This window comes from Sus scrofa, chromosome 2 (genome assembly GCF_000003025.6).
Source record: "Sus scrofa isolate TJ Tabasco breed Duroc chromosome 2, Sscrofa11.1, whole genome shotgun sequence".
Lineage (NCBI taxonomy): Eukaryota > Metazoa > Chordata > Mammalia > Artiodactyla > Suidae > Sus > Sus scrofa.
The window spans coordinates 92,257,460-92,281,723 of record NC_010444.4 but is presented as its reverse complement, the minus strand read 5'-3'; the positions used below and the strand labels follow the sequence as shown (position 1 = coordinate 92,281,723).

The following is a 24,264-nucleotide window of genomic DNA, read 5'->3' as shown; positions in this document are numbered from 1 at the left end:
TCTCACATCATGTCCAGAGAGCTCCTTCCCAGCTCCCGTGGCTCCCACTACCAACCCAGTGCATCCAAACCCTATGCCCGAGATCAGCCTTTTTTATGCTTCCAGTGGTCATTCTGTCCCTTGTCATCTTTCCTCTGGCAGGGCTTCCTAATCCCAGAAAAATGAAGCATGAGAGAAATCAGCAAGTGTGGGGGGATGAGGGGACTTAAGTGACAAAACTTATAAGAAAAAAACCTTCAGGGCTCCTTTTTTGTTTTTTTAACTCCTGGGCCCCAAAGTGAGAAATAGTGGCTTTGATCCCTCCTCATCAGTTTAGAACCTATTCTCAAGACAACTCTAAAATAGAACACTAGGAATAAGAGAAAGGCTGCGGTCCAAGTGGCACAGAGGGAAGTTTATGCTTGAATCAGCATTCATTTCTGCAGTGCTGGAGGTCATCAGTAATTCCTTCGCCAGGGCTTGTGCTCAGCACAATTATCGTGCTACGCTAAGCACCGCATAGGACTCACTCTCCTGCAAGAAGATGAGATGCTCAGAGAAAAGAGAGGACGGGAAATGTTTAAAGATTTGCTTCTTACATGGCTTTAATTTGAAATCCTTTCATTCTGAAGAGGTCTGGATATTGAGACAGAATCAATGACAGCAGTACCTTCCTTTATGGATTCAGCCGAGCATCTCCCTTATTTGAAAGGCTTCATCAGCACACTCAGGAACAAGATGTGAGACATCTCGAGGCACTGCTTCCTTGTCAGCTGCAAGATCAATAGAATCCAGATGCCATCCTTTGCCACATTCCAGAGAATGAGTTCGCAGAGTGAGAAGGACTTTACTTTGAAGCTCCTTTATTCGCCTGGACCTGGCAAAGGCAGAGAAGCTTCTCAGGGGAGGGCGCATGAGACTTGGCCCCAGCTGGTCCAGCTGCTCTTGCTCAGCCTGCCAGGTGACATTGCTCACTGGCTCAGTTAATCTGAACATCAGGGCCCCGGGTCAGAAGGCATTTCCAGGCCACTCAGACAATTCAGGCAAAGCAGTTATTTAAATGATTATGTAAATGACGCCTAAAAGCCTCTGGTGATCGATGTTGATGGGACTCATTAATTTAGGATTATTGTTGAACCTGACAAAAGCAAGCACAATACCAAAGATACATAAACACAGATCTAATTGTCAGAAAATGTAGACTGCCATATTCTACTGCCATGTTCGACAGTCACCAGATTGCCACTGGGCCCACTCCAGGGGTAAGAGTGGACAATTTCAGAAATCCTTGGTTGCTGTGTGGCAACTAGTTGAAAATAAAGTAACCCACTTAACTCTCAGTCCATTTTTTTTTAGTCACTGAAGAAATGTTCTTCCTCTTTGCTCAGCATATAAACAATTTCTAAAGGCCCTTGTATCTGTGTACTCTTGAAAGACTAGATGAAATACTTTTTTAATTGAAAACTAAATGACATAAGTAAAATGTGATGTTGGCTGTATTTTTTACTATTTGTTTGCCTTTTATGTTTATTTTAAGAAATTAATTTTCTCCTAAAAAGGAGGCCCACTGCTGAGTACTATGAGGGCTATAATCCCTGTTGACAAAGGAGGGGGAGGGTCTGCAATTGTGAGACAACAGAGACAGACACACATACAGGAGCTGTGGGTAGGGCAGAGAAGTTCTGGGTGTGGCTTCAGCATAGAAGCAGGTTTTCACCTTTCAGCCCAGTCCTGGCTGCCTGGTAGACGTGAATGTAGTTGGCCAAGTGCTACGTAACAATAGCAGGTAGGACAAAATCAGGTCCTTTCAAATTGAATCCAACAGCAAGAATAATTTTTTTTTTTTTTTTTTGTCTTTTTGCCTTTTCTATGGCTGCACCCTTGCAGCATATGGAGGTTCCCAGGCTAGGGGTCTAATCGGAGCTGTAGCTGCCGGCCTACACCACAGCCACAGCAATGAAGGATCCAAGCCGCATCTGTGACCTACACCACAGCTCACAACATCGCCAGATCCTTAACCCACTGAGCAAGGTCAGGAATCGAACCCCAAACTTTGTGATTCCTAGTCAGATTCGTTAACCACTGTGTCATGAGGGAACTCCAAGAATATTTTTTTGATAAAAATCTTAAGAGAGGAATTAGCTTTATCTATGAGACATGGCCAATCACTTAGTTGGGAGGTGCTCTCTGCTCTTGGCTGTCTGTCACCCTTGAAGGTACTCCATTGCTCTCCTTCATTCTATACCTAATTATTACTGCCTCTGCTCAATTTTAACTTCCAAATACGCTTTGAATTCTTCCTCTTTTCCATTTTTCTTTCAGACCTGCATTATTTTTCACCTGGACTGTGGTAGCAGCTTGCCATTTGGACATGGTCTTGTCCCCTCTTAAATCCCATGCATTAAATGAAAATATGACCATAGTTAGAATCCTTCAAACACTTCCCATCACTAATAGAATAAGTTTTTCTCAGCAAGCTCTTCAGCAAAATAATCTAGTGTCTCTGCAACTTCACTCCATCCTTAACCATCCCCTGACCAACCTGCCTTAGTCTAGTAAATTTTTTATATTTGATAACTTTAAGGAACACCTTTAATTTTTAATGATTTTAATCTTTTTCCATTATACCTGGTTTACAGTGTTTTGTCAGTTTTCTACTGTATGGCAAAGTGACCCAGTCACACATACATATATACATTCTTTTTCTCACATTTTCCTCTATCATGCTCCATCATAAGTGACTAGATATAGTTCCCAGTGCTATTCAGCAGGATCTCATTGTTTATCCATTCCAAATGCAATTGTTTGCATCTATTAACTCCAGATTCCCAGTCCATCCCACTCCCTCCCCTGCCCCCTTGGCAACCACAAGTCTCTTGTCCAATTCCATGAGTTTATTTTCTGTGGAAGGGTTTATTTGTGCCAGATGTAAGTGATATTGTATGGTATTTGTCTTTCTCTTTCTGACTTACTTCACTTAGTATGAGAGTCTCTAGTTCCATCCATGTTGCTGCAAATGGCATTATTTTGTTCTTTTTTATGGCAGAGTAGTACTCCATTGTGTATATATACCACATCCTCTTAATCCATTCATCTGTCAATAGACATTTAGGTTATTTCCATGTCTTGGTTACTGTAAATTTGTATAGTAATATTGAACTGCCTCCACATTCCTAATCATACCAGGCTGTCCCCCTTTTTCCTTCACTATATCGGTGCCTTCTCTTTCCCAGGAATCCTTCTCTGAAGCCCAAACTGGGTTATAATTCCCTTTTCCATTCTCCCTTGAATCCCATGCCTCCAGCATCACAGTGTCTTCATATTATATTACAATGTTTTTATTTCTGTGTGTCTCTCCCACTGCAGTAAAAGCTCCTTCAGGAAACTAGTATAGTAGCCAACTCCTGCTTCTCACTCAGAGATCAGATTTAGTGTTACTCCTCAGAAAGGCCTTCTCTGATCACCTGGCATCCTCACCTGGTTCATCCTTTTTTTCTTCACTGACCACCTTTATTTATTTAAGTGTTTATAGTTTGCCTCTCCACTGGAATCTGACACCTGAGCTTTCTGCCTAGAAAAGCACCCATATAGAATGTCTTTAATAAATTGGCTTTTTTTTCACAACTGAATTAAGTGAATGGATGAATAGATCAATGTAGAGATGGGCATATAGTAAAAGGTCAATAAATTAGGACTGAATAAGCCAGTCCATATTAGATAAACAGTATATAGGTCAATAGTTGTAGCAGGTCAATTTTTTTAACACCTGTAAAGAGACACAGACCACCACAATACCTCAGTGTTTACTTCTGTAACCCACTGCTGCAGACTATTGTCTACTATTTTAGTGTGTCCCAATTTATGGAAGCTGTGTCACACTCTGAGTACCACTAGTGATATCCTGCATGTTTCCTTCATGTTAATTCTGGCCTCCATCCTAGTATGTGTATGCACACATCCCCAAATAAAATCACAGCAGACAGAAAAGATTCAGAACCAACTTTTAAAGAATGACTGACCTCTTTCACTCTGTCATTTGATATTATTTTCTTTTGGCACAGATGAGCATCTGACTTAAATTCCAGACTCATCTTTTATGAGTTTAACTTCCCTCCTCACAGGTTTCTTCACTTATGAAATAGACATGATAACTTTTTTCCTTGAAATACTATTTTGATTATGGGAGAGAACACATGTGGATGCACTTTTCAAACTTCAGAATGCTCATCTTACACTGTTTTTCATTAGATACTATTTCATATCCTTGCCTCATTTATTCATAGTGATAGCAACACACATCTCCATATTACCTTTCTTTTTAAGCATCTTATTGTTCACCGCTTAAGGTCACTTAATCTTAGGTGTATAATCATTTTCATTCTGAATTGCAATGCCTTCATTAGTTTTTATAACTGCTGTATTTAATAGGACATTGGGGAAGTGGATAGCACAGGCAAAAGGAAATTGGATTTTGAACCTTTTATTATGATGACATCCATTTGATTGTGGTCCAAATGATTAGTGAAGAAAAGCTGCTGTTGTGACAACTTTCCAGTGTGAAATACAGTGTAAGACTTGGATTTTCTTATTAGTTTAGTGTTTAGGAATATTCAGCACATATATATTGAGCTCTTCCTGTATCCAAGCTAAGCCACTGTGATCATCTCAGAGTGCAGCAGTGTAAGATCCAGTGCCTGCTCCACAGGAGCTAAAAGGCCAGAGTCACCCCTACTCTCAAGAGAAACATGCAAGTGACCTTGCAGACCCAAGCTCATTATTAACAATTTATTCTTGTAAAGGCAAAGTACTGTTTACCTTTCATTACCTCACAGTTGGTGAATTAGGTGTCACCATAACCACAGTTTTTAAAATGAGAAAAATTGAGCACCACTCAATTTTTAAGGAATTAAGCTGATAGCTCACATGCTCACCCTTTGGTTAAGAACCTCCTATAGAGTGGTGTTCCTACTACTGGGATTCTCTGATTGGCTACATACAATAGAGTATGTAAATGAATGTTGCAAAAATTTGTTTTAAAAAAACCTTGTGAAATTGAGGGTGAGAAAAGAAATATTCATCCATTTGACATCACAACAAGGAGGCAATTCATGTGAAAATGCTTTGGAAGCTGTGAAGCCCTATATAAATATACCTTATCAGGGTATTTTTTTGAATTATATTTTGTTTGAATGAATGACTATTGGTGGTGTGATAAAGATTAGGAGCCTTATGGCAGAGTAAAAAAAAAAAAAATGGAAATATATGTTTTAAATTTCTTGGTAGTATTTGGCCAGTGTGTGAATGCTGCCTTTTGCAGCCATTGTGTTTGCTAATACGGTAGCTAGTAAGGGGAAATTGGTAGGTTAAGAGTACTAACAACATAGACATACTAATAGTGCGGTGAGGTCTAATTTCTTTTAAAATGGTTACAAATTCAGTGAGGATATCCAGCTCAGCATAAGTTCATAAGCAGTACACAGCTAAATGGTACAAAGTTCTCTCTAAGGCTATCTTGCAGTTTAATTAATCAAAACTGGCTCTCTAGCTCTGTCGTTACACTGACTGGCCTACAATAAATGGCCTCCCTGCCTGCTGCATTTTTCCATCCAAACATTGTACAAATCAAGGACAAGCATCCTTGAGACTCTTTTTAATGGCAAGAGTCTTAAAAAGCCAGCTTCCTGCAGTTGCTTAAAATCAAAGTGTCATCATGAAAGTTTCTTAGTGCTTTTTGAAATCTGTAAAGATCTTGAAGTTTGAAATGCAAAACAAAGCATGAATTCAAAGACTCAACATTTGCGATTTCAATGTTAATTTTTTTGGAATGTGAAAATCAGATCATTATTTGTGACTCAATATAGAGATTCTAAAAATGAGTGCTTTCTTAATTTAATGATATGGTACACCTTTATTAAGTGCTAAAGAGTTCTAAATACATGCTTTAGACAAGATATTTCTATCCACATTTAATTTAACAAGTGAATGATTTGTCAGTTGTCAATCACGAAGGTGCAATTTTTGCTGTGTTAGTCATCTTTACTGATAACTATTGGTTAAGATGACTACTTATCCGCATATTTTTCTTTTTACAAAGTGTTTAAAGGTTTTAAATCCAATGGAGGAATGTTAATAAGTAATATGCTTAGAGATACTTATTATCTGAGCATGGGATAGAAAAAAGAAACATGTTTATGCTTAGAGAAAATAATGGTTAACAGTGAGAAATATCTGTGTAAATTTTTTCGAATACTATAGCCTAGCAGCAGACTTTCATATTTTCATATTTTCCTTTCATATTTCCTACCTCAATCTGAGTGTAAACATTTAATTGCTGGATTTCAGTAGTAATTAAGTTCTAAAATATACTTGATGGCAAATACTGATCAAGTTGACTTATATACAGTAACATTTAATAATAGCAATATACTCCTTTCATATTTTCAGGAATTCTGGTGCATTATTATGTATTTTCAATAGGGTTATTATATTTATTACACAAATCTAAATTGGCAAAACACTGAATATAGTTATATATGAAATGTTAATGAAATTAAGAAAACCACATATTATTTTTCACTATATCATATTACTTTGAATTTCCAAAACTGAACTTAATATAAGTGTTATTTCTGGTGAAATTTTGTGAAATAATTAGGAAATTCAAATATATATCTTATATATCATACATATTATATATATATATTTACTGCTTATCTAATTTTTACCTTGATTTACCTTCATTTCTAAGTTTAAAATCTAGACACATTTTATATTTGAGAACATGTACTGTGAGTTTATTATACTTTAATCTTAGCATTTTAAATTTTTATTAGGAAATTTTTCTTGAATTTCCAAGTTGCAAATTTAAAGAAAAATAAAACAGCTAATATGTCAGTGCAGAATCCCTAGAGCTGTGAATTTTGAATTAAAAATATTAGAAATGTAAATACATTAATATTTTATTTACTGAGTAACATTTATACTGCTCTGAATAATGCCAGAAAGTATACCTGCTTACTTTATAAAAATAATTTATCTACCTATTTTCTATTTCTTATAGCATATCACAAGTTATTATAATAGTTTTAAATGTTGACAGATTTTACATATTGCCCTTTTTGTGAATGCATAACTGACAGTGGTTATAAAAATTTAAGTTAAGCTCTTACAGTAGTGAGAAATGCTAAGTTAATACGAAAATAACTTTGATACCAAACTCAGATATAGACAAGTCAGGAAATAATGGATCAACAGATATTTATTGAGGAATTATGATTTATGAGGTGTGTTAATGGGAATATAATGTATGGGATAGACCTTTTAAGGACATCACACTTTTGTTGATATGATCAGCAAAAGTAACACCATACAACACAGAATCCTAGTACAGAGGGTCATGTCTGTTCAGCTGCCAAATTCAAAGCCAAGAAAGAAGAAACTTGAGAAGTAAGAATTACTTCCTTCATGTAGCTATCAATAACAAATCTAAAGTATGAAGGGCTTAAATGGTATGATGGTCCAAATTAAAATCTCCTAAAAATACCTTCCATCAAGTCCAATAACCGCATTTCTATACAGATTATTTCTCGTACATTCACTTTTTTCCCTGATTTTTTTCCCAGAATGCTCAGGCCCACTGGGAATTGAAGGTGGAATCATATCAAATCAGCAAATCACAGCTTCCTCTACCCACCGAGCTCTTTTTGGACTCCAGAAGTGGTATCCCTACTATGCACGTCTTAATAAGAAGGGGCTTATAAATGCCTGGACAGCTGCAGAAAATGACAGATGGCCATGGATTCAGGTAACAGATGGGATGGGATGGGACAAGGTTTATTGCCAAGGAATGACCAGAGTCATTCCAAAAAGAAGATTGTGAGTTTGCCCAAAGTGTGACTTTTCTTCATGGTCACAGAGGAAAGGATGATTTAGCTAGAGTCCACACTGGCTATAAAAACTGAAACTCTGGGAAATGTGAACATTCATTTCCATTCCATTAAAATGTATTAACCGAGTTAAAGATGTTAAAATTCTTGAGTTATAGATATTACTATCTTGAGGTACACTGTTTTCATTAACACTGTGTTAACATTTAGCAGCAATTTTTGGTACTTCAAGTATATAAATATTGTGTCTTTTCCTTATATGTCTTATAAATGGTTCTAGATGTGCAAATATAAAATATGCAGTGTTTTATGATAGTATCTGAAATATCTTCTGCACCCTCTTTCAATAGCTGAGAATGTTTCAGTTCCTACTCTTATTTATTATCATGAAACAGATATTTTTCATAAAAGCATGAGAAAACAATGACAAACCAAGATAGTAAATTATTTACCAAAGACGATGGATGGTGGTGAAGCCTGCATCTTATATTTTATCTCATTAGATACTTTTTGAGCCCTTAGGTGAAGAAAAGTGGGAAAGTACATATCTGGAGGCAGAAAAAGTGATCAAACCACAGTTTTGATGGAAGATTCTCCTTTTGTCAGTGAGGAGTGTGTTAATAACATAAGAAGTTATTCATGTGTGCCAAAGAGAGGAAAAATCTAGTATACACTGGGGTCAGAGGAAGAAATGATTAGTTTTCATGAGAAAGCCTCGCAGGAAAGCTAGTTTTTGAGATAGGCTTTGGAGGATAGCTTTCACCAGAGACTGCATGCCAAGGGAATAGCGTGATCAAAGATGCTAGGTGAGAATTTAGGCAACGCCACATAGAAAATTGTGACCTGTGTTTAAGTGCCAGAGAAATCAGTTCAAATTTAGTGTGTGAGTTTTGTGTGCCATAGGATTCATACTAAGAGGTAGTAAGAGGCTTTAGCTTTATTCCATCAGAATAGGGAATTATTATACAATTTTGTTTTGTTTAGGTAGCTGATCTATTTTTTCTTTCTTTCTTTCTTTCTTTCTTTTTTTTTTTTTTTGTCTTTTTACTATTTCTTTGGGCCGCTCCCACGGCATATGTAGGTTCCCAGGCTAGGGGTCGAATCGGAGCTGTAGGCCCTGGCCTACGCCAGAGCCACAGCAACACGGGATCTGAGCCGCATCTGCAACCTACACCACAGCTCACGGCAACGCCAGATCGTTAACCCACTGAGCAAGGGCAGGGACCGAACCCACAACCCCATGGTTCCTAGTCAGATTTGTTAACCACTGCGCCACGACGGGAACTCCCTGATCTATTTTTTCTGTTGACTGCATATTTTGAGTCAGAGATAATATTCAGGATGGGACTCCATGATGTGACATTATTAGGTGCAGAAGACAGAGGCTACTTTACCAGCAGTTGATAGAAAAGGAAATTGACTTAAGGCCAAGTGCTATGATTTCCATACTTTCTAAAGAGGGCCAAAATCTCCTTTAGATGTATTTTTTGTTCAATTTCTTAAGTATTTTTACTATCCTATATGTGTTTCTTTTATCTATATGGGTCCATGTAGTTACCTGATATCCTAGTTTTATTTTATGAATTTAATTTGCATATATTTGTAGAAATTATTTCTTAATTTACACATGATTTTTATAATCTGTAGCCACATGCACAAAGAAAATTCCAGACAGTAGAAATGGCACATTTGTACAGTTTTGATCATAGACCAATGAATTTCCAGTTAATTCTTAAATAACACAAGACAGTAAAAGATGCCTGTATTCTGTTTGCTAAAAATCATTTTTTTTTTCATTGACCTTATGAAATGCATTTATAGGATTGAGGTCATGATAAAACTTTGGAAATTAAGATTCATAGTAGAAATTGCAGACCAATTGAAAGATGATGTCACAAGTAGGCACCAATGTTTCTACTGGGCAAATGATGTTTCTGAGCTTCAGTGATTTCTATGTGTTAATAAACCCCCTACTTTTGCTGTGCTTTCTCTGAGAAACATGTTTTGATTATTTTATGTCCTGATTTTTCACTATACTTTGTTGTAGTTTATTACTTACTTAACACTATGCATCATTCTCTCAGAGTATGAATGAATTTTGTTTTCTTGACCCCAGTGATTATAGATCTAAATAACTCAATGGAACAGAACCGTAGTTGACTTAGAGAAATTTAGATTAAATATAACTTGATCAGCCTAAGTAGAAATATTAAGTATTCTTTTTACTTTTAAGGGCAGTCCATTAGCATTATTACTGTTGTTCTTCTTATTTTGCTTTTAATATGAAGATAATAATGAACTCTTGGAGAAAACCAGTAAAAGTAAACAAAGGGTTTATATTAAATGAAGCAGTCTTGCATGTAATGGAAGGAAGACTGGAAATGTACCATTGTTATTCAATAAATACTTCATGATTGTGCTGAGAGTATATATTATGTTATTATATTCCTTAATAATGTCTTATTTTCTAAGTTATTTTTCTAAAAAGAAAAAGTGTATCCCTTTCTCAAAGGAAAACCATATCTAAGAGGCTCTAGGAAGTCTAATCATGTACAAATTTTCTGTGTTTGAGTATTATTAATTTCTCTTGTCACTTAATTCTTTTATTTATATTCAGTCCTCCAAATGAAACATTTGAGTACTTTGCTTAAACTCACTTATAATGAGCACAGTATTCCTCTAATCTTTCAGGTGTACGAGACACATGCACTAATTAGTATTCAATTTCATTTTCTTCCTTGTCTTGATGAAATGAAAATTGAAATTGCCATTTTAAATTTACACACTCAGCATGCAATTATGGATAGCACCACAGTGTTCATAATTGGTTCTGAATTTAAGGGGTTAGTGCAGTAAATACAGTTAAACAAAAACCTATTTTTTTAAGTTTTTCTGACCTTTATTTCCTCACCTAGATTTTTTTTTCCAAGTAATAAATAACCACCATCTTAAACACTAACCTATTCATTAGCATCCTGGAATATCAATTTTTCTTTCTGACTGCTGTGTTACAAATAAAAACTTTGGGCAGTTATGCAAATGTGTGTTACATTATCTCAAGTGAAAATATAAAAGCTTAGCTAAACCTTCTGGGAAATTTGCTCACTGAATAAGGTCACTCATGGTGATTATTATTTAATTTTAAAAGATAATTGTTTTCCATTCCTGTTGTTTTGTTTTTATTTATAGCTACCTATAGAAAATTTTTCATTTTTTAAAAAACTTCTGGGGTAATTTTGTTTGTATGTGTTTCTGGAATGCATATTCACTGGATTTCCATCCATTCAACAGATACTCACTAAATGAATGTCTACTCTGCAGTCTCTTCTCTACTAGACACTTAGAAAAAAGACAGCTTTTAGGATGCTCTGAGTCTAGGATATAGGATGCTTTTTAGGATGCTCTGAATCTAGAATATAGAAAAGTAAATAGGGTAAACACAGTAATATTACATGGGTGTCCTGATTCTTACATCTTCTGCTAACCCATTTCATTTGAACCATAATGTTTTATTATATCCTGACAGTCTGTTTTTAATAGAGATTTTGTTAAACTAAAATCTAGAATGATATTTATAGAATAAGAAAGGAGAGAAATTCCCATTACACTTAGTATGACACAGCTATAATATTACATGCTAATCTGTTTGATGGATACACGAAGGCAAAGACATAATTTTCCTTTGAAAATTAACTTACCAGTAGTTGTGCCAGTGCTGGTGTTTCATCACTGAGGAAAATAGATTTTGATTTTTCTATTTTAAATAAATCATTACCCTTTTAGAATATGTTAATACAATCTTAATATGTTCCTTTTCTATATGCCACAGAGTTTGGGGGGGATGGAAGTAGTTATTTATCAAACTTAAATGTACACAGAAATCACATGGGTCACTCAATAGAAACTTCTGGATTGTTCCACAGATCTGTTTATTGCTGGTCACCCTCAGAATGTACTGTAAAAACATGTCTCATCAGTTCATAAAGCCTATATTTATACCGTCTGAGCTACATTAGAAATAAATGAATAAGATGCAGGAATAATTTTGCTTGATAATCTGGACACTTTGTTGTTGGAATTGCATGTAGTAATAACAAAAGGATGGAGAAGAAAGAACAGGGAATAAAAATGAGGAGAAATAGTAAGAATTGTCTGACCCACAAAAAGTCTCTAAAGGGAGGCAGAACAATACTGTATATCCTAATTAGAAGAACATCCTGCCTTTGCAGCAATTCCTAAGTAGTTATTATTCATTACTCATAAAGCTTTTAAGTATTTTCAACAGTTAATGTTCCTAAATGGCTATTGGTTTCTTCTTTGTTAGAAAATTTTAAATAGCCCAAAGCAAGACCATTTGACTTTTGTGTTTTATATAAAATATTAGTTAGTGTAGAATATGTGGGCTAAAAAGAGACTTGTGTGAGCACAAATTATGTTACAATCACATTTCTAGAATACAAATTCCGTACGTGGTGGTGGTGTTTTTTTTTTTTAACTTTGTGAACAAAGTATTAAAAATGCTGCAAGATAATAGAGTAATCATCTGTTTCATTCTGAAAGCCCATATATAATGTGTGTGAAAATTTCTTATGGCACCTGGAGCTCCTTGAGACATAAAATCTGTTTTCAAAAACATAGAATTTAAGAAGTATATTTTTTTTTCTGTTTTCAATTTGTTTTCTAGTTATGGAAAATTTCTATAATTTTCTATAAAATCTATCTTTACTACTTCTTTATTCAAATAGGAAGTATTTTAAGCCTTGGGTTTTTTTTTTTTTCCTGAAAAAAAACTACATTCTCAGATACACTCCTCTCCATACTAAACATCTAAGGTTAATTACATCTAGACATTAATATATTGCTTCTGATCATCTTTTTTTTAAATAGTAATCCTGGATGAAAAATTACTATTTTTTTAAGTTGCTTATTAGAAGTGAGCATCCACACAAAGTCTATCTTAAAAATGTTACTTTTGAGGAGTGCCCTGGTAGTCTAGTGGTTAGGACTTCGTGCTTTCACTGTTGCGACCTGGGGTTCAATCTCTGGTCTGAGAACTGAAATCCCACATCAAGCTGCTGAATGCCAAAGCCAAAAAAATCACTTTCTAACTTTTAAAAACCCTTAAAATGCCTTTTCAAAGGCCCTTAGCATTAAGTAAAAATGACTGGATACATCTGTTCTGGAGAGTAATATATTTAGTCTAATTATTTGGTCATTTAGCACAGTTATACTAATATGGTACATCTTACTTGTTTATTTGTTTTAAAGGTAGTGTTTTGGATCTGAACCCCAGATTCTCTGAGCTATAGAATATATGATTAAACAGATAGAAATTGTTCCCTAGTATAAAAAGCACTGCATCTAGACTCTCTTCTCTTTCCTCTAAGTTGCTTCCTCCCTATCAGCACCCAGCACCTTGTTGATCTAGATTTCTTACTGTTGCTCAACTTCATCTGGCTATTTTCTGTTACTGTTGTTAGGCACACACACTTAATGGTTCATCTGTTGACCACATACCAATCTTCTTTAGATTCACCTCCTTTATTGCATTTTGTATAAAATGATTCTTAGGAGTTCCTGTCCTGGCTCAGTGGAAATGAATCTGACTAGTATCCATGAGGACCCAGGTTTGATCCCTGGCCTTGCTCAGCAGGTTAATGATCTGGTGTTGCATGAGCTGTGGTGTAGGTTGCAGATGCAGCTTAGATCTGGTGTTGCCATAGTTGTGGTTCAGGCCAGCAGCTACAGCTCTTATTCAGCCCCTAGCCTGGGAACCTCCATATGCTGCAGGTGTGGCACAAAAAAAAAGGACAAAAAAAAAAATTATTCCTAGAATTTCTGCTTTTTAATCCAAAGTCATGACTATAGTGCCCTTTTTTTCCACTCTGCCAACTTGACGTTTCAATCAGAGCAGCTAAATTACTTAACATAAAGGGATATTTGTTTTCCTTTCTGCAAAGCCACTTGACGATTAATGGTATACCTGGTTTAAATCTATTTCCAGAGCATCTTGAATTTAAAAAAAAAAAAAAAAGAAAAGCTATGTTGGATAGATGCAAATGATTGATAGAAGAATAGAGACTGTTGAACAAAAGAGATTGGAAAGAGAGTGGTTTTCACATAGTAATTATACTGCCCTCAATGGTACTGAAATTGCCCAAACAATTCAGCTTACTCTCTGTGTTCAGCTGTTTTATGCTTATATTCGAATTTTACCATCCAGGCTTGATCCCATGGGTGCCATATGTGGTATGTCTCTTCGCAATATAAGGAATGTCTCACCCATCTGGGCAGCAGAAGAATCAAACTTTCTGTAACCCCAGTGGCACATACTTCCCTTCATAATCACTGCAAACCGCCCTTATAAGCAACATTATGAGCACGAGTAATATTTATAAAGTTGTTTGCCAAGAAGTCTACTAATTACCCTTAGTCTCAGACACCAAAATTTTCATCTTCTTTCCCATTTATGTTTTGTTCCTGAAATGTTTGAAAAAAAATAAATGTTTGTTTTCACTTCTTGCACATTTTTCTGTTTGTTATCGTAATCATACCACCAGAGTTTGAAACTTTAGACAGTACTGTTGTTAAAATAACTGTATCTTCATAGAAAAAAAAAATGGTTTAAATACTAGTATCTCCCCAGCTTATGCTATGTCACTTTTACCCTTGCAGATATGTCAAAAACATATGAACTACATCTATTACTAATATTTATAAAATATAGACTAAAACTAGTTACCAGGAATTATTTTAAGACAATTTTCAACATCTAATAAACCCTTAGTAAATAATTCATTAAACTACCCTTGTAAAAAACTTTTTCATTATACATACGTGCTGTGCGTTTTGGCCATCAGGAAAACATTTGCAACTTGCACATTTACAAAGGTTATGATTTTAAATGTCTAATGGTTCATTTAATGAACCAGTTATTTGTTTGATTGGTTGGTTTGGTTTGGTTTTTAGTGTATACTGGTGGATTGAAATGGAAAGTATCTGAATTGATTGAAAATAAGAACTCCCTCTTGTCATGGAAAAAAATAAAACATTCAAGATTTAATATTTCTGGTTTTGCAATCTACCTTGATAACCTTCATGGCAAATTTACTCTGGTTCCCTCTTGATGTCCCTTCACATGACCATCTAGTGGCCTCTAGTCTATATATCCTCATTTCTTAGGACTAAGGAGTCACCACTCTGAGTTCCTATCATCTCCCAGAGTTTCTTTTTGCAGTGTTTCTCCAGTATTGCTAAATGCACTCATAAACGTGAAGTCCGTGTGAATGTGAATCCAGTGTCAACTTAAGATGTTAAACCTGCTTATGAGACCTGCCCATGGTATATTTGCTTATGAAATTAGAGTCAGCTACTGCCTCCAGTGCAACAGTTTGTCCTGAAAGGACTCCTGTAGCACCTTCTGCAAGGGCAGAGAAGGTCTGTTGGCAGCCTGTCCGAGTCCCTAGGGGTGAGAAATGCAGAGAAGCAACGGGAAAAGTGAGTCTGAGCTAAAGGTTTGATTGTCTCTTCATGTTTCTCTTCTGGGAACTAGTGGGATTACTATTTGGATTGAGCTGAAGGAATCCCTTATTTCCACTGTAGACACTGAACAAATTTGTTTTGCCCCCAAGGCCTCACTGAAAACCTCCTTGTGTTGAAAATGTGACCGAATCCCAAGCCACCTGGACTGATTCTGAAAGCTTTATTTTCTTGAGACAGTAATTAATTTGAAACTATTTCAATTTGGGAGATTTAGTCATTGTTCAAAACTAATTGAAGGAGGTTGAATTTAGGTACAGAAAAAGTTACTCTATTCACTTATACTTAGGTTACAGGTGAATCTCATTCTTCATACTGTGACATATTAGCTTTAAAATAATCTAACAGCTAGCACTATGTGCTGTGTCAACTACTTGCAATGTACTGAATCCATAATGCCAAGTAATTGGCATTGTGCTTTATTCTCAGCATTCAGATCTGGAAATCTAGGCACAGAAAAATAAGTTGTCCAAATTTTCTAATCTGGCAAATGGCATAGATGGGATTTAAACTCAGGCAGTTTATGTGAGAGGCCAGCACTAAACCATTCCTAACCTCTTTTTGAAAGCTCTTGGAAGTGCCCTTTTCCTTTTTTTTTGGAGGTTGAAGGTGGGTACTCGTAGTAGATATGAGGGAGTCTTGGATTTTCTTAAGGTTCTGTTAAGTATCTCGTATTTTATAAAAATTATATTTGCACATAACAAACAATTCACCTCTAGCCTGAGGCAGTGGTTCTCAAACTTCAACTATGTAACAATGACCTGGAGAGCTTTTTAAATGTTGTCTCCATCCTTAGAGTTACTGAATTAGTAGGTCAGAGTTGTGACCCAGGGGATGCCATAACAAGCAGACACTGCAGGTGGGTTGTGATATTGGTGATCCTTAGAAAAAAGTCATAGTTGGTACCCTGTTGGAGCCCACAGTCTAGCGAGAGAGACATACTTCCCCTTGGATATGCCCCTTTCACGATTAGAAGAAACTTAATTAAATAAATTAAGATGATGGATAACAGCCTATTTTCAAAATGAAACATCAGTGTGAAATATTTTAAGTAAAGGATGGCATTAAGACATCACAAATCTAAGACTTAAGCTGCTTTGTTGATATTTGATTATTAACCTGCATGTTTCACTTGTCTGCCTTTAGTGGAACCCCCATTCCTCCATGAACTGGAAATAGTAATGCTTAATTGTTTTCAGAGGATTTTTGCCGTGACATGAGGCCTTCAATAATTAAGCCATAATTAAATAGTAAAAGGACTGTAAAAATATCCACATCTCTAGAAGACCAGGCTTTAAATGTTTTATTGTTAAATTCTCAGCTGGCTCTTAGGAGTCTGTAAGGAAGAAATGTTTATTTTCTGTGCAACCGGAGTATAATGAAAACATCAAAAAGCCATTTACATTTTAATTATTAAAGGTGAATTTAGCATATTCACCATTTTTAAGGATGACATTAAAGAGGTTATTTCAGATGGAGGAAATAGAATGAACAAAGTCACAAGGGAGACGGGGGAACTCAAGGTACCTCAGGGACTGGTTTACTGGACTGAAAAGTTGGGTATGTTGAGGGTATTAGGCAGCTAAAATTCTGCAAAGGTAAGGAGACTCCAGAATGTGAAATGCATCAGTTGACAAAGGTGGCACATGATAGCTCCTGAAGGGTGTTAGCAGGTTATTAATAGTGTCAGAACTAGAGTTAAGGATGACAGCATGTCAGTGGTGTGTATTATGAGAACGAAACACAAAGCCTAGGGCTTACAAGGCATTTAGTAAAATTTTATTGAATGAATGTTTTACTTACTACAGAAGCAAGTCTAGGAGGAGGCACACCACTTAAGGGGCTTTTAGAACTAACTGTCAGAGGAGGGCCTGAATTAAACTGGCTGCTGTTGAAATAAAAATAAAAGATCAGATTGTGAGATGGTTTGAGGGTGTGTCATTGATTGTCATTGTCATTGAGTTTTGGGAGGGGAGGAAGGAAAAAATAAGAAAAATCAAATTCCAGGCTTTGGATCTTGAGCATGATTTTGGCACCATAATGCAGAAATAGAGAGATAGGAAAAGAGTTGGTCTGCTTAGAAAATAGTGCGTATATCTGGAGCCCTAGTTACTGACTCGGAGAAAATAACAGTATAGAGTCTGCAGTTGGAAAAGTGAGTTTACTGCTCTGTACAGATTGGAAGTGGGTCAAGTGGCCATCACTGCCAGGTGTCACTCTTCTGTGTTGTCATTTGGCCATTTGTGAGTCACAGGGCCATGCCCGATGGAATGGGAAGTTAGGTGGTGTCCACACAAAGTTGAAAGTGATATTCGAGAGGACCGATGAGAACTCTAAAATAGAATATCCTTCCACAGAGTTGAAAGTTTCTTTCTCACCTATTTCCATTTCCATCAAACCAGTTTATAAGACAATAGCTTACCTGGGAGCATCATTGCAGAGGATCCTTGGGAAGTAAAGAACTGAACTTTGAACTTCAGAATAAGTGTGTAAGAGTTCTCATTGTGGCTCAGCAGGTTAAGAACCCAACATAGTCTCTGTGAGGAGGGGGGTGCGATCCCTGGCCTCACTCAGTGGGTTAAGGATCCAGTAAAAAGAAAAAAAAAATAGAATAAGTGTATCCATTCTATGTTTTTCTGTTTTTTATTGAGGGCCGCACCCACAGCATATGGAGGTTTCCAGGTTAGGGGTCAAATTGGACCTGTAGCCGCTGGCCTCCAACACAGCCTCAGCAGTGCCAGATCCAAGCCACATCTAAGATGACCTACACCACAATTCAAGGCAAAGCTAGTTCCTTAACCCACTGAGCAAGGCCAGGGATCAAACCTGCGTCCTCATGGATACCAGTTAGATTTGTTTCCACTGAACCATGACAGGAACTCCCCATTCTATATTATTGCCTTTATCAGAACATTTTATTTTTGTACTATATATAGGTTACATTTTCTCCATGTATTTGCTTTTAATGTTGTTATTGCCATGGCTCCTGCTGTTTTCCCCAGAATTGATACATTTAATTAAAATAGTAGCTGTTTCAACTTAACTTTAGTGTACTTCGTATAGATTGTTTAATTTCATTGTGATTTTGGTTCTTGAAAAAATAACAAAGGTCTTTTTTTCCCTCCCGAAATTGGGCTCTCAGCTTTCTTGCTTCTATTATATAGTTAATGCTTCAATAGCTTTGAAGTATTTTTTCTCTGATTTCACAATAACGGGCTATACTTTCATTTTTCAGATTAAAAAAAAAAACTATGTTAACTCAGGTCTCCTTCGTTATTATATTAGTGCTGCTCAGAGAGAGAGTGTTGTTTCAAAAGAGATGTACACTTTTCTATCTTAGTTTTCCTTGTAGGAGCCCAACCAAAGCCAGTATTTTTACATGACGGCCGCTTCCAAGAAGCTCTTAAACTGAAATGTGATTGTCTTGCAAAACAAAACAGCAAATAAGACATTTTAATATTGCCAATAGATCTTAGCTTTTCCTTTCTTAGGAGCATTAACCCAGATTTGTAAAGATGTATGTAGACTTGAAAGAAGAGTACATTACACATTTTTTAGACGGTTTTCCTTAGTTTCAAATCTTCTGTAGATGAACTAGTATTCATTCAGCAGCTCCTATTTACGGAGAACTATTTAGGCAGTACACAAGTTTTCTATACCTATGTAGAGCTTATTTAAGTTAATTAAACGTTTTAGATGCTCTTATGCACAAAACTTTTACTTCACTTTGTGGACATTCGAGAGGGAAAAAATCCTGTTTGATTTAATTCATTAAACAATTGAACTCTTAACCACATACTATGGGAAGAGTGGAAACTTAACACTGAATTCCAGCCAGCTGGGACTTCTTGAAATCCTCCTGTTTCCTAGGCTTAGAAAAAACATCTTCCATGGAGTTCCCATTGTGGCTCTGTGGTAATGAACCTGACTAGTATCTATGAGGATGCAGGTTTAACCCCAGGCCTCGCTCAACAGGTTAAGGATCTGGCATTGCCATGAGCTGTGGTGTAGGTCACAGATGCAGCTTGGATCTGGCATTGCTATGGCTGTGGTGTGGGCTGGCACCTGCAGCTCCGATTCAGTCCTAGCCAGGGAACTTCCATATGCTGCAGGTACAGCCTAAAGGAAGGAAGGATGGAAGGAAGAAAGAAAGAAAGGAAGGAAGAAAGAATAAAACATCTTCCAAACTGACCTCCAACTCCATTTTGATTAATAAATTCATTCATTCATTCAATATATTCATTGAACATTTCCTTTGTGCTGGCTAATTGCTCTTCTCGATGCAACTTTCTCAAGGAAGACTTCCCTGACTCATTTCTTCACCTCAGATTAGATATGGTTCTCCTAATACAGGTTCTTAAAACTTCTTGTTCTTTTTTGCCTAGTGCTTATTGCAGTTTATACTTAAGTGTATACAGGCGATTATTTTATTTAGATAAGCTGCCTTAGAGTAGGGGTACTGTCTGTTGGTACTTTGTATTCTTACCAATCCCAGAGACTAAACTTTTAATAAATAAGAATAAATATGTCATCATAATTTTTCAGTATCCCCAAGAACTATGTAGTTTTTATTTGCTCAGTAAACAAATTAACAAATAGTGTGAAGATAAGCCACTTTACTTGTAAATCTAATACAAATAAAACACATTTGCCTAAGCAGTTATATTCTATGGTGAAGCAATATGGTTGGTGTTCAAGATCAGTGGTTCTGGATTCAACTGGCCACTATCACTTTAAACAAAGTCACTTAACACCTTGAAGATACAACTTCTTTATATATAAAGTCGTAACAAAAATGGAGTGACTTTTTAGGACTGTTGTCTTATATGATGGATGTTGTCACGTATTGGCTGCACAGCAAGTGACTAATAAATGTACATTCTCACTCATTCAACACATGTTCACTGAGAGTTGTAGCCAAGGCTTTCCACTGTCTTCCAACATCCTTTTCACCTATTTCCATGGCAAGAACATTATTAGCTAATAAGCATGTTTTACCTCAGAATAGAGTCTAATTCTGTATAAGACTGTGTATCTCATTCAGTGGAATATTCTGTATATCCTATATAAAAATATAGTCTTTTAGGCTATGTTTCCCAACCTCTTGTTCCACTAGATGTGGCCATGTAACTAACAAATGACCAGAAGCATATAAGCAAAAATGTTATATGGTGGTTCCTGAGAATCGGCCTTGAGACAACACCTAATGCCCTCCTCTTCCCCTTCATCCCTCCTTCCATCCTGCTGCCAAGAACTCAGATGCTGCCCTCTTGTACCATGAGATCAGGGTTCTGTACAGTGGCAACAAGGCTATATCAGCCCCTTCTGCCTAGTCACACATTTACACAAGGAAGAAGCCAAGTTCTTTCTTATTTAAGCCACTGTTAGTTTGGGCTTTCGTCACTCACAACTGAACCAAACTATGCTTAATAGGAGTCTGCAAATAGCCTGTTCAATATTAGATCCAAGGCTGAATGTATCATTGTCATAAGAATAATTTTTAAGTGTCCCACGAAGTGCAAAGGAAGCTATTTAAAATGAGACTCAAAGAGCCGATAACTTTTCAGACTGCTGCAATAGGTGAAAAATGTCTTCCAGATAGGTAGACATAGCATAAGAAGAATTACCTTTTTGTCCAGCCTTATCAGACCCTCATAAAGATTAGTGGGTGCTCCACCTCCTGGCCTATCTCTCTTGCTCTCCTCTGCACTTGGGATGGCCATTCATTCCTGTCATGTGTCCTTGGACTGCACACTTGACCTCTCTAGATCTTAGTTTTCTATTTTTGGTCACTATTAATTGATATTTTCTCTTTATTTTCATGACGAGACATTTGTCCCTTTATCATTTAGAACATTCTTCTCTCAATTAGTTGTTTGTGTGCTTTTTCCTCTTTAGATTGCATGTGACCAATGTAAACATCTTTTCTGCCTTTCCATTTACGGTCTTTTTTCTGTCATCGTGTTTGTAAGTTATAGACATGCAGTAAATATGGGATAAATTAAATACATTTAATGATTATAAAGAGCTAGATGCACGGGAGATAATAACTGGAAGTATAGCTGGAAATGTAAGTTGCTATGAAACGATAGAAATTTGTGCATGCTCAACTGGAAAATATATATGTTTTACTATACATGTGGTTGGGAACTATTGAAAGTTTGAAAACAGAGAAGTGATCTAAGAGTAGAGAAAATCTATACCTCAAGCCACCAGGGGAAGAAAAAAAAAGTCAAGTATAATTTAGTTTGCCTAATTTTGCATATCATAATAATGTAATTATGGTATTCTGTTATTGGAAATTTTATATCACTTTTTAAGTCATGTAGTTATGTATCCATATAGTTATGTATCCATTATAAATTAAAAATTTAAGTGTCCCATGAAGTGCAAAGGAAGCTATTTAAAATGAGACTCAAAGAGCCAATAACTTTTCAGACTGCTGCAATAGGTGAAAATTTTAAAAATTTTATATCACTTTTTAAGTCATGTAGTTATGTATCCATATAGTTATGTATCCATTATAGTTATGTATCCATATTTTTAAATGCATATATGTAATATATAGAAATAGTTTGATTCATGAGTCATAAAATTAACTGTAAAACTAGAGTTATGGATACAATTTTATATGAATAAATTTGGCTAGAGATAAAGTATGTGTAGCTCTTGATCATTAAAAATACATTGTTTTCTAAATTTTGATTATAATCTATGAAATTACAAATATAAAAGAATGATACTCTTCCATTAAAAATAACTTATTCTTTAAAATTTTTGAAAATGTTAGATCAAATGGTATTATAGTATTTAATTAGGGGAAGTAAAGATAAAAAGTTTATGGATGATAAAATCATAACATGTTTTAAAGATTTCCTATTGCCAACATCTGTTCAGCAAAATTACTATTTTTAAATAATGAGATATATCCTCTTTTCATCCTTGCAAATTTCAAATGCTTTAATTCTTTGCCACCCATAATTTTTTTTTAATGGTGAAATTGTGTTTCTTTGAAAACATGTAAAAATTGTCTTTCTGTTTTATTAAAGCGCAAATGTTGGACAAGAGAGTAGAATTTTTTCTGTCAAGTAGAATTTTGCTCTTTGTGTATTCTTCTCCTTACTTCTAAGGGAGCAGAGATGACCCAAATTCCCCCATCATCTTCCCCTGGTGGCCCATACAGAAGACCAGAATTGTCCAATTTATTTCTTAGGTCTAACATAAAGAGCAAAGAAATAGTATAACACGTGTTTAAAAGCACTTTGAAAAGTAAAAGTTAATTAAAGAAAGGAGTCTCATAGGCCTGATCAGTGTGAATTAAATAATCCTTTCCTTCGTTTCATTGCTTTTCTACATTTGTGAATGAGAAAATCAGCTTTCCTTTTTTCCCTGGAAAGAACAGTAATGGTAGCAAACAATTTTTGACTGCTTGAAGATGCTAGGTGTCCAAGGGCCAACTTCACCGTTAATATTCAGACAACCCCTGTGAGTTAGATAGGATCTCATTACCATTGTATGTGTGAGGAAATTCTATTTTATGAGGTTTATGGACCTTGCCCAAGGCTAGGTTAGGAAGTACCGTGGCACAGACAGGTTTCAAGCATGGGTTTTCAGAAGAATGTCTTAAGTACAGGGGTCTTCTTCCACCCTGAAGAAATTGAATTCCTGTTGTTCCTTCTAATGACTCTTGGTGCAGTATCTGGTCCTGGTGATTCTTATCATTGATCAGCCCCTAAAAAGGAGGGGTCTGTCTTCACATCCTAAACACATGCAGTACAGTACTTCCAATGGCAGGCTTTTGATTTTCCTTGTTTCTCATCTTTCCAGTGTTCCCAAAGCATCATCATTCTCCCAACACCTAATAATGAAAATGGTCCCAAATTCAACACATCCCGTCCCAGATTTTGACTTGTTGAAAAAACTCTGATTTCAAATTTCAGGGTTTGTTTGCTCAAAAAGGGATTCAAAACATTAAAACAGCGTAAGACATTTCACCTTCCATATTTTGTTTTAAAATAATTAGATTTTTTAAGTGCAAGTGTCCATAATTTCCATGGAAATATGACACAAATTATAAATTAATCTTTACTCTAGAAATGTATAAGCAGGTAAAAGGATTAAAAGTTATTATTTGCTTCTTCTAAGAAAACTTCATTATAAACTGAAATGAATCTTTTGCATTAGGCTGCATTTTAGGATACTATGGAATATTCCCAGTGTGTGTCCGATTTCTGAGTCATATTAAAAACTTACTTTGAAACTAGATTATCTGGTTGGCTCAGGTAATAGCATTTCTAGCAGCTACCTTTAGATCTAGAATAACAATTTTATAATAAGTAAAAGTAACCAAGCACTATTTAGTTTGTCTATTTAATCAGAAGTTTGGGGAGTTCCCATGGTGGCTCGGTGGTTAACGAATCCTACTAGGAACCATCAGGTTGCTGGTTCGATCCCTGCCCTCACTCAGTGGCTTGAGGATCTGGTGTTGCTGTGGGCTGTGGTATAGGTCGCAGATGTGGCTCGGATCCCGGGTTGCTGTGGCTGTGGTATAGACCGGCAGCTACAGCTCCAATTAGACCCCTAGCCTGGGAACCTCCATATGCTTTGGGTGAAGCCATAGAAAAGACAAAAAGAAACAAAAAAAGCAGAAGTTAGGAATCCTGAAGTTGTCCTCAAAAAAAGTCATGAAATAGTGGGTCTGTTCCGTTATTGCTCACAACATATGCTAATATATTCTAGTGTGACAATGAAATTTAATTTCTAAAACTATTTAATTTTATTTTTGAAACAGATGTAAGGTCATACTTATTTAGATTAAAATAAAGCCAGAAGAACACACAGAATAGAGAACACTTGAGTT

The 24,264-nt window shown here is 35.9% G+C and overlaps 1 protein-coding gene across 2 annotated transcripts in view; it reads left to right on the top strand.

Moving 5' to 3' along the window:
• Positions 1–24,264, top strand: part of EDIL3 (EGF like repeats and discoidin domains 3) — a 431,857-nt gene that overhangs the window by 272,628 nt on the left and 134,965 nt on the right. For both annotated transcript variants that reach the window (XM_005661542.3, XM_021084514.1), the window contains one exon: positions 7,602–7,783. In XM_005661542.3, the coding sequence (XP_005661599.2) occupies positions 7,602–7,783 (182 nt within the window). The remainder of the gene's footprint in view (positions 1–7,601; positions 7,784–24,264) is intronic.